Source organism: Podarcis filfolensis (assembly GCF_964270895.1).
Source record: "Podarcis filfolensis genome assembly, chromosome: 1".
Taxonomy (NCBI): Eukaryota; Metazoa; Chordata; class Lepidosauria; order Squamata; family Lacertidae; genus Podarcis; species Podarcis filfolensis.
Genome location: NC_139604.1, coordinates 52,143,360 through 52,155,036, shown reverse-complemented (window position 1 = coordinate 52,155,036; position 11,677 = coordinate 52,143,360). Strand labels below are relative to the sequence as shown.

Here is an 11,677-nt window from a genome sequence, read left to right as displayed (position 1 = left end):
TACGTCACAGCTTGATTGCTGCAATGTACTCTGCATAGGGCTGCCTTTGAAGGGTGCTCAGCAATATTGGGCCCAGAATACCGCTGCCAGTCTGTTAACAGGGACTGCGTGTAAGCAGTGCACAACTCCCTTACTGAAACCACTGCCACTGGCTTCATTTATTTTATTCATTGTTTTAATGTTTTATGATCACTTTATATATTGTTAATGTCAAAATGGTTAACAGCATTATCTTATCCGTGTCTATTCAAAAGTATGGCCCAATGATTTCAGTGGGGCCCACTCTCAGCTAAATGGGTATGTGAGTGCAGCAGCCATAGTTATTGTTTCAACTTAGGGTGACCTGATGAAAAAGAGGGCAGGGCTTCTCCATCTTTCGACAGTTTTGCAGAAGAGGAAATTTCAGCAGGTATAGCCTGCATGACAAGCTACACCTGCTGGAGTCACCTTCCATACATGGTGAGCCATCTTGGACTTGTTGAGGAAAGGGCATGGATGTTTTAAATAAGCAAACAAGTAGCTTATTCAGAAGCGAGTCCCACTAGGCTTCTCCACACTGGATCTAAATGTGAATTTGCACCTTCCTTTCTCCCCATCAATGTGGGGGCAGCCACACAACATGTTTCCCAACCCAGTGCAGCCAACAGTGTGCCCACAAGATGTCGTGGACTACAACTCTCATCATTCCTGACCATTAACCACGCTGGCTGGAGCTGATGTGAGTTACAGTCCAAACCACCTGGAGGGCATCACATTGGATATCCCTGCCGTAAATCAATGCCATGGACCATTGACAAACCCTCCCAAAGAAACCAGGGGTTTAGCATAGTTTAACAATGACATTTCTAACCTATAGAGACATACTCATGTGGTGCATACGGCTCTCTTATGAAAAATGGCTACATGGTGCAACAGTTCCCCATGGTTGTGTATGTGTGTGTGTTTCCGTGGCTGCCTTGTTAATTTTCCAGACAGATACAGAAGGCAGGGCCAGACCTATTAGAATACACTAAGAAATTGGTGAGGCCACACCTTGGATTGCTATGGCCTGCCAGATGTTGCTGAACATGGCCACTGGCTATGCTTGCTGGGGCTGCTGGGAGTTGTAGTTCAGCAACATTTTCCCACACCAGTTTGAAATCAGCATTGGTATTGTACCTTTTACAACTATGTGGTATAGGAAGGTTTTGCTAACACAGGGGTGCCACAGTTAAGAAATAAATCAACCCAGCTTTTAATTTCTGCCTGTGAAGAAGCTGCTAAAACATTGGACTTCCGTGTCTCCTACCACTAAGCTGACCAACGTGCAAAGGAGATGGGGCAGCCCCCCTGGGTGCAGCAGGCCCCATCCTTTTCGAAGATATTTTTGCAGGCGCTTTTCTCTAAAGCTGCATCTCCCTTAAATCCCCTCCCTTAAATGCCCCTACGGAAGGAGTCCCAGCCCCATTTAGCCGTTTCTCTTCGCTTCCTCCTGCTGCGTCTGGTGATGAAAGAGTCTGCACGGTGACTTTCGATTTGGAGACGAAGCAGCCACCTTGGAAATGATTAGTTCTCCTCTCTAGGCGTCTTGCCTCCCGGTAAACACCAACGAGGAGCTGGGGCGGGGCCACCTTCTAGGCCCGCCCCCTCCTTTATAAACCCACTGCGGCAGGGCGGGCTAGAGCAGGCGTAGCTGCTTCTCACAGAGACTTCGTCGCATCGACTCAGCGTGAGCTCTCAGCCCCGCCGTTCTTCATCATGGTGAGCGGGAAGGGGGCTGCGCGAGGGAAGCGCACCGAGCGCTTGGGGGCTGCTTCCTTAGCGAGCTTCGACGTCTCTCCCTAGCTGGGGGAGCGCGTCGCCCGCCTCTCGGCTTGCGGTCTCCAAGCTGCGCGTCCGCGCAAGCTGCTGGCACGTTCCGCGGCAGGTGCCCGTCGGGGCGGGTGGGAAGCGCTCCCGCCTTCCTGCGGGGCAAACGCGGAGGATGGTGCCAGGTTGCCGCCTGATCTTAGGGCGGGAATTAGGTGCGCCCCTTCGCCCACAAACATGGCGAGGGTGTCTCCAGGCCCAGGGGCAAAAGTCAGGGGAGCTAGTTGGGGGCTACCCTCGAAGTGCGCACTGCAGAGCGCGGCAGCTGCCCTCGACGCACGTGTAAATGGCGGTGGGGTGGTGGTGGTGCGCGCGGAGCAGCCGCAGAACAGGATCCGGCAGGCCCGGCCTGAGCTTCTTGATCGCAGTTGGCCGCGTGCCCGGAAAGACTCGCTTGCGCGCTCGGTGCCTGGGCGCCTCGCTTACAGCCACGTTGGTGTAATGAGCAGGGACAGCTGTCTTGGAGGCGCACGGGCGGCCAACTCGTGCGGAGGTCGAGGAGAGGGCTAAGGAAGTTGGGGTCAGCCCCCGAGGGCGCGGGGCGCCGCGCTCTGGAGAGTCGTGCGGCAAATGTTCCCGTGTCTCTCGCTCCCTCCCCGTTACCGATCGTCGCCCACAGACTGCGGGGGCTGGGAAAGTTATTAATAGGCAGGTTGCGCAGGAAGGGAGAGTTGGGCCCGGGCGCCCCGCTTCCAGCTAAATCCCAGGGCTGCAAATAGCTGGGCAGGCGGCTGGGCTCCAGTCCAAAGTAGGTAATCGCATCTCCCGTCTCATCTCGAGGGAATCTTCGTACTTTGCGGGAGGGGCTCCTATATTTAGCCGTCCCGGGCTAGACGCGCGAATGAGCGAGGAAGGAAGCCGCCTTCAGCCGCCAGCCCCGATCCCACCCGGGCGAGGAGTTTTGCCTGGCGGGGCCCCGGCGCTTCCTAGCGGCTAGACTCGTTCTCCCACCTTCTGGGAGCAGCTTCCCTGGAGGCCGTCGGGGCGTTTTCGCAAGTGACGCAATGTCTTAAAAAAAAAAAAGACTTTGGACTGCGTCACTTTTGAATATGCGTTTTTTAAAAATGCGTTTGAGCGGAAAGCGGAAGAGAGCCATTTTAAAAATCCGGTGTTAATTCTAGTTAGCCAATAGTCGGAGGGTTTAATTCGAATTTCGAAAGCAAGAAGCCGATGTATCCGTGTGGGTTCTGAGAATCCCCCTCCCCTGGGAGGGGCTGAAAACTGTTCGCCCTCTGTGACCACAAAACGCTGCTCTCTCAGCCAGATAGTTCCTCTCCTCGCTAACTTGGTCTGTATCAGTGGCTCTGGTGCTGGGAAGCCGATAGCAGAGCAGTAGCCGAAGAGACCCGGCAGTAGGGGAATGAGGTGCACCTCTCTTCAGCCCCTCTGACTGTTGTAAAGCCAGGGAACCCTTGAAAAAGGGGGGCTTAGTTCACTATTCGGTTTTTATTTTGGTCAACCTAGCACTTGAAAGTGGTTAGAGAGCTTTCCCCTTAATCCTCTTACCGACCCTGTAAGGAAGTTCAAAATTCCTATATCTGGAATTGAGGCTGAGATAAAAGCTTGCTGAAGGCCAAGTGCATAGGAAAACTTGAACCTGGGGCTCAGTGGCTTGCAGCTTGGTCTTAGCCATTATGCTCAGTCAGTTTTTGTCAAGCCTCTGGCCATTACAAAAGATAACTATTACATTGTTCTCAGTTTGCCTGAGGAAATTTGGAGATGCATCTTCTTTTTGCAATTGATTTTTTTTGTTATTGATATTTAAGGTTTTTGGTTTTTTAAGTGCTGTCACTTATGGATGCTGTTGGGGTTGTTGTTGTTTTTTTAAAAAAATGGGGAATTAAAAGTTATTGTGTCTGGTGAACTCCGGTAGATGCCAATTCTTGAAATATAAGAACTTGCACAGAAAAGCACACTTTTGACACATAAAAGTACACAAATTAAACCTTCATCCTTATAGAAACATACACTGAAGCAAAATAGCCTCAAATGAAACCCAAGCAAAGTGTTAGTCAATTGCTGTTACTCTAAAGTGGGGGGGGGGTACTTAAGATGTTCAGTTTCATCTTGCTCAAAAGGGATTCCCTATGGAATTCAAAACTTTGTTTCCAAACTTTGTGCCTGGAATCTTTTTTCTGTTGTGGAGCATAATTGGGAATGTGGCCAGACCTTAGCTGTGTGCAGTGTGAATGGCATTGCCTCTGGTGATGATGCTCCCTGCAATGCACCACTTTCCCTAACCGTGTGTAAATACAGTGCAGATGTCTGACAAAAACTCTTGGGGGTTCAAGTGTACCTTGAATGAGCTGGTTCCTTGGTGAGACGTGTAAGGGAAAGGCACGTAAAAGGAGCACCAAAACAGGCATGATTTTATAGGATGGAATGTCACCTCTGTGGTATGGTGGCAGGTTATTTTTGTCCCAGCGTGGATGTTCCGCTTTGGCAGTGGTTGGATGGTTTGTCCTTCTAACGTGTGCACTGATCTGGTTCCACTTGTGCCCCTTCTGAAATGAAGCCATAGGCTTCATACCTATGCTCTTTGAGGGGAAATGTGCCCCCTTTCTCTATTCACCCTGGTACCAACCCCCACAGTGAGTGAAGCCAGACTCTTCCAACCATAAACGGGTGAAGTGAAGACCTGACAAAGGGGAATCTGTGCTAGATTCATATGTTAGGTGTAACTTAATAGAGATGGTCTTAAAGAGAGCCTAAAACCCACCCAGAACTAGCCCACTATCCCTTCTCCCCATTATCTAGTTTTCTAAGTGGAGAGCATGTTGTGGAGAAGCATTTGACCGTATGATTCCCCCATCCACAGTCTAAAGTAATGCAATCTGAAAACGGGTTTACCATGGCAGCAATGTTACAACTGTAGCTAGTTATTATAGGCACGGAGCCCCAATCCTAAGTGTGGATTTTCCTCCCCCCACCATTCATGGTATGTAGCATTCCCATTTCCCTGCCTGTCAGTCTGGCTCCTCTAGCTCTGCCAATATTACTTGCAATGAGCGGCCAACGGGTTCTTTCTCCCTCGAATGCGTATGGACTCTCTCTCAATGGCGGAAGTGGGAGGTGACTGAAAGCAGGGTGATCTATGTGCCTAGGCCCATTCAGCTTGAGTCCTGGAGATGGGCCAAAACTGTCACAGCAAGAAGATTGCTAACTCCATGGGCTGGGTTGCCCAACAAGCTGGGTGGCTCTGTAAACAGCTACCCTCCCTGACCCTGACCTAAATTATGATGGCAAGACCCACACTGCACCGGCTGGCATAAACTCACCGGTCACAGGAGCTCCTCAGGAATTTTCGCTTGGGCTGTTGCCTGCTTGGCCACTACAATATGACATGATGATGACTTGCAGTTAGAGTCAGGGCTGCCTTGAGTCAGCAACCTGAGTGTGTTGGCTTCGTGTCCCCTGATCTGGCTATTCCCTGCCTTTCCAATTTCCTCTCGCACACCCCAGTTCTGCTTCCCATTCATTGGGTCTGTGCAAGCCTTCATCAACATGCTGCTGTTTTTTGTGTTATGAATTGCCTTCCACATGCATCCCAAGGTGATGTACAAAATATAACTAAAAGCCAGTTACAAAAAATAACAGAGGAGCTTTACAAATGATACAAAACAGACACAAATGGCCTATTCATCCCGCTGGGAAAGCCTGACAGAAAAGTCATTCTGAGCATTCAGATCTAATTTTGAATAAGTGAGCCCTACGCAGGCCTGTCATCACTGTCTTGGCTGCCAGGCAGGAGGTGACTAGATGTCACCTGTGTGGGGATCCAGGCGCCTTTGCCCTGGGAACAGGGAGAGGGAATGAGAATGAATTCTCATGTTTTGCCCTGATGTGGTTCCCTATGTTGGGTGGTGCTAGAATGTGGTTTATGAAATGTGTAGAATAAATGTGTGCCGTGTGAAGCAGGAGAGAGGAGAATGCTGAAGAAATCTCTATGCATTTTTAATAAACTCTGGAGTGTGGGCGTAAGAGGCTGGAAGTACCGACCGAGTGACTGCTTCTGCTCATTCCCCTGTGGCTTCCATGTGCAATAGACAGCTTAACAAAGCTGCTAAATGTTCACTTCAGTCACTGCTGCACCAAATTCTAAAATCACCACAATGTGACTAAATTAGGGATAGATTGGCACTCTTCAGTGTAATGCACAGCTCAGGTGCATTCCCTCCAATCTAGCAAATTTGCTTTGGCACTTCATTTTTGGAAGTGGATAGCTGTATTCCTGACTCTCATGCTACAACATTGCTGCTGCCTGGTTTGGTTGACTAGAGGCAAAACTACACCAAGACATGGAGTTATTTTGCCTCTAGTGTTCATTTAAACTGCCACTCTGAAATTCTCTAGATCGCTCGCCCCAAGGGGTGGCTACTCCTAACAGGTGAATTGCAAGGGCAGAAATTGCCAACCTGGGGGTCTGTAGATGCTGTGGTGCCCATGGGCACCCATAGGCCACCATGTATTTATGGATTATTTTTTAATGGCAAGCACTTCCTTCACCTGTGTGTGTGTGTGTGTGTGTGTGTGTGTGTGTGTGTGCACTCAAGTATGCTTTGTATGTGTGCGATTGAGAGAAATGCACTTGGGCAGTGAGAAAAGGAGAGATGATGGGGCCCCCTTTTATATTTTTACTGGTACAGGCTACATTGGTTGTCGAACGCCCTGGGACTTGGACGTTTTGGCTCCCAAACACCGCAAACCCATAAGTGATTGTTCCAGCTTGTGAACGTTCTTTTGGAACCCAAATGTCCAACGGGGCTTCCGTGGCTTATGATCCTGCAGCCAATCAGAAGCCGCAATTTGGTTTTTGAACATTTTGGAAGTCAAACAGACTTCTGGAATGGATTCTGTTCAACTTCCAAGGTACGACTGTATTGGAGAATGTTCCCTGTGGTTAGCCAGCAACAGCTTCAGTGTATGTGTGCGGAATAAATATTATGAGATCTCCACAATCAGAACCAGCAGGACACAGGCGACATCCCATGTCAACCATGTGGTTGTCTGGAGGGGAGCAAAAAATACTCTTCTAATTTTTTGTTATGCCATGCTCACACAGCACTGGCTCAGAATTCAAAATGTGCCCAGTGGACCAAAAATGTTGGCAACCCTTTAGCAAGGAAAGGGCATTCAGCTAAAACCAACAAGTGTGCACGAGCTGCCACTGGGGCTTCTGGCTAGGAGTTGTCTTGATGGTTCTACCCCCTCCCTTCTTTCTGCCATAGGCTCACAACTCTTTCTCTCTTTCCACAGCGTGAGTGTATCTCAGTCCATGTCGGCCAGGCTGGCGTGCAGATGGGCAACACCTGTTGGGAGCTGTATTGCTTGGAACATGGGATTCAGCCAGATGGACAGATGCCAAGTGAGAAGACCATTGGTGGTGGGGATGACTCCTTCACTACCTTCTTCTGTGAAACTGGAGCTGGGAAGCATGTGCCCCGGGCTGTCTTTGTGGACTTGGAGCCCACCGTGATTGGTGAGTGCATGTGCAGGAATCTGAGCCTCAAAAGCTCTCTGGGGGGCACCAGCGGTTAGTCCTCTCATTGGCCCTGGGTCTGGCTTGGGCAGGGATCTGGGCCCACTTCTGGAAGGTCAGGGCAAATACTTGATCCATTTAGCGGCTAAGGAATCCTTGAACACTGAGGGTGCAATTCAATGCCACATTATTACATCCATCCTGCCAGTGCAAGCCTTTCTATTTGTCAGATGGAAGATCATGCTCCAAATACTATTCTGGGGCTCTACCTGAGTACTCAAGTCATTTGGGGGGGCACAAACCCCAGTTGCAGCAGCCAGACTTAACAGCTCTGGCTGCTGCTTGCACAACTTTTACGTTGATTCTGACACTAGGTCAGTAGCTGGCAGACTTTAGGCCAAATTTGAGTCTGAGGGGTGCAAACTAGGTCTGCAGTTCCCCATCTATAGGACTCTGGGTGGATGGCAACTGTGACAGTGGGATCTGGCAGCATGCAGTGGAGGAGTTCAACTTACCAACTCCCACTCGATTCTTATAGTGGGATTTCATCAAAACTAGTAACTGACCAGAGAGGCAGACTGTATTAACTTAACCTGCTAGTAAAGTGATTTGGGCAAGGAACATTCTGGGTACTGTAAGCTTTTGAGGAATTTGGGCTGCAGGTGATCACACTTCCCATTTTGGGTAGGTGTGTCAGGGTTCCTCAATTTGCTTACCCACTTAAAGAGGCTGAAATATCCACCATACTGATAATTTCTTTTGCATTCCAACCCCTTTTTTATGCAGATGAAATTCGTACTGGCACGTACCGCCAGCTCTTCCATCCAGAGCAGATGATCACTGGCAAGGAAGATGCTGCCAACAACTACGCCCGCGGGCACTACACCATTGGCAAAGAGATCATTGACTTGGTGCTGGACAGGATCCGGAAACTGGTATATAGTCGTGGTGTGGGATGGGAATAGAAATTCAGGTCCACTCACTTTTGTCTCTTGGTTCAATGTGCCACTAGCATGTGGCCCAAGGAAGATTCCCTCTGAGGCAATGACACCCTTGAGTTGAAAATGTTCCTCACCCTCCTTTAGACATTATCTGTGTTCGGCTTTCTACTTTCTCTTTGCCTCCACTGCTCACTGCCTTTCACTCATACAGGGGAGAGTTTTTCCACTTCTTGGGCACTTTGCATGAAGTGAAAGGATCACACTTGTGCTGCTAGGATACTTTCCCCATCCCTTCCCCAACCAGAAGAGGCGGTGGGTACACTGTTCATTGCTACAAGTGTAATAACAGCAACAGCACCTCCTAATTAAGAGCTGCTAGCTCTTCTAGATTGTGTATGTGAGAGAGGGGGAGGTTACCGGGCATGGGTTGGTCCATGCAGAGTTGTGAGTTTCCGGAGGCAAGGAAATACTATCATTAGGCAATTAAGTGGCTAATTGCAAGCTTCAGGTTAGTGAAGTCTGGACTTTATGGATCTAGGAATATATCTCTGCTGTGTCTCACATCATAATAGTACAGTGCACTGCAATCTGAGAGAAGCTAATATTTAGCAACAATTTCTTTTGCATTCTCCCAACAGGCTGACCAGTGCACAGGACTCCAGGGATTCCTCGTCTTCCACAGCTTTGGGGGAGGCACTGGCTCAGGATTCACCTCCCTGCTGATGGAACGGCTCTCGGTTGACTATGGCAAGAAGTCCAAGCTGGAATTTGCTATTTACCCAGCTCCTCAGATATCAACAGCTGTGGTTGAGCCCTACAACTCCATCCTCACCACACACACCACCCTTGAGCACTCAGACTGTGCCTTCATGGTAGACAATGAAGCCATCTATGATATCTGCCGCAGGAACCTGGACATTGAGCGCCCAACTTACACAAACCTCAACCGCCTTATCAGCCAGATTGTGTCCTCCATCACAGCCTCGCTTCGCTTTGATGGGGCGCTCAATGTGGACCTGACAGAGTTCCAGACCAACCTGGTGCCCTACCCTCGCATCCACTTCCCTCTGGCCACTTATGCCCCGGTCATCTCTGCAGAGAAGGCCTATCATGAGCAGCTTTCTGTAGCGGAGATCACCAATTCTTGCTTTGAGCCAGCTAACCAGATGGTGAAATGTGACCCCCGCCATGGCAAATACATGGCCTGCTGCCTGTTGTATCGAGGCGATGTGGTGCCCAAGGATGTCAACGCTGCTATTGCCGCCATAAAGACCAAGCGCAGCATCCAGTTTGTGGACTGGTGCCCCACAGGCTTCAAGGTGGGCATCAACTACCAGCCTCCCACTGCAGTCCCAGGCGGAGACCTAGCCAAGGTGCAGCGGGCAGTGTGCATGCTGAGCAACACCACCGCCATTGCTGAGGCCTGGGCCCGCCTGGACCACAAGTTTGACCTGATGTATGCCAAGAGGGCTTTTGTCCACTGGTACGTAGGGGAAGGCATGGAAGAAGGGGAGTTCTCCGAGGCACGAGAAGACATGGCCGCCCTGGAGAAGGATTATGAAGAAGTGGGCATTGATTCATATGAGGATGAAGAGGAGGGAGAAGAGTAGCTCTAGATGCTGCACATTGTCTGATGGACCTTCATTTTCAATAAAGTATGTTTGGTTTTATCTGAATTTCTGTGGTATGCCTCTTTCTTGAATAGGGTTACAGCTTCACCTTGCTGGTGGAACAGCTTCAAGCGCTGTTCGTTGCCACATAATGGCCATTTCCTTCCACACACCCTACACCTTGAAGGATTTAGAAAAGAGAAGGTGCCAGCCATAGCAGCTAAAGCTGAGCAAATTGGTGGCACAACATTGCACCATGGAGACTACATGGGCAAAGGGGGCATGAGCCTGGAATTATTTATTTTTATTAAATTTATATCCTGCCCTTCCCCATAATCTTTAGACAGGTCTTATACCTATTCACCAAGTTAAAACAAATTATGTGGCTAATAAAAGTGATGTAGTCAAATCATGCATACTAGCATATTCTTTTCTCCAGGCTTCGCCATCACCACAACCACCCCGATTTGGTACGAAACTTTAAACCAGAATTAGGAAAGTGAAATGAGGTTAACAAACAAGAACGGGACAAATAAAAGTGAGGAATCTCACTGACTGTAGGCAGCTCTATGCGCCTCCTTTCTTGGCACTGGAGATTCTGTTTTGCCTCATATATTCTGATAATAACTAGCTTTTTTTCCACACACAAAAAAGTCCTGAAGATAGCAGAAGTAGGATATCGAGCTATTATAAAACATCTCTCTCCCACCCTTTCCCGAAAACACTGAGTAGCATTTTAATTGCTCAACGACCTTGCAAAGTGGATTGGATGTGACTTTGCCCCAAACAAGGGTAAAACTTTATGCATAGGTAGGGATTTAATTCTGCATCTCATCACAATACTTCTTTGGATATCCACTGCAGGAAGATCCCCTGCAATCTCCTATCCAGGCTGAAATCTCATTAAAGTTAACACCACCCCTGCCTTGAACCGGGGATATATTCTTCCCTGTATTCCAGTCTGCCACCACTGACCCCTCTGCATACTACACTGCGTAGGATAGACACATCCCCTGAAGAGTTTGGAGAAATGCTGAATTGTATTTTTCTAGGCTTCTCAACCATAAAATCAAAGACTGGTGCATGTTCTGCTGAAGATGTTGCTCTCTTTTACCCTCTCCTAGCCCCACTTTCAAATGTTAAGCTGCTTGTAGGCATACCTTGCCTAGAACACTTTAGGCTCCAGTTCTTAGACAAGTGAGGAGTCATATAAAGTTTTAAAGATAAAGACCAGTGAGATCAGCGAGACAGATGGGAGTGGGCCTCACCTTAACTGTGAAATTAGGGGTAGGATTTATGTACTCCAGATGAAAAATGTTTGCTTTTCCTCTATTGGCTGCTGCTTCTCTGGACAAAGCACTTATTCATTCTTCCAGGAGCAAGGGGGGGCATTGAGTGGAAGAGGAGGAGTGGTTACACCCAACCTGAAAATGTGCTGGCTGCAAGTCAGGTTTGGCAAGGCTTTGCCCTCCATACCAGGCAGGCAGCCAGTCCTCTCTCTCCTTGCCTGCCACCGTGGCTGCTTTGACTATACATGGGCTATATAGCATAGGAATCTCAAGCTAGAAGCTCCCCTCTTTACCTACTCTCGCAATGGGTGGTGGAGGATGTGTACAACCCCTACTTTATGAAGGGCCAAAGAATCTCACATTGCTGACACACTCTTCAGTCTGAATGCCTTAACTGCACTAACAGCAGTTGCCATCCCTGCTGTTTAACACACTGCTAAAGTGCCTGATATGTGTTCTGTTTCACATACACAGAAGTTTAGTACTGAGACCAAATACATCATACTGTAT

The 11,677-nt window shown here is 48.9% G+C and overlaps 1 protein-coding gene across 1 annotated transcript; it reads left to right on the top strand.

Annotated features, from left to right (window-relative positions):
- Positions 1-1,537: 1,537 nt before the first annotated feature.
- Positions 1,538-9,944, top strand: LOC310744404 (tubulin alpha-4A chain). The gene is made up of 4 exons (XM_083575758.1): positions 1,538-1,740; positions 7,105-7,327; positions 8,114-8,262; positions 8,907-9,944. Exons 1-4 carry the CDS (start codon positions 1,738-1,740, stop codon positions 9,876-9,878), a joined length of 1,347 nt encoding a protein of 448 aa, XP_083431884.1. The 5' UTR covers positions 1,538-1,737; the 3' UTR covers positions 9,879-9,944.
- Positions 9,945-11,677: the final 1,733 nt, after the last annotated feature.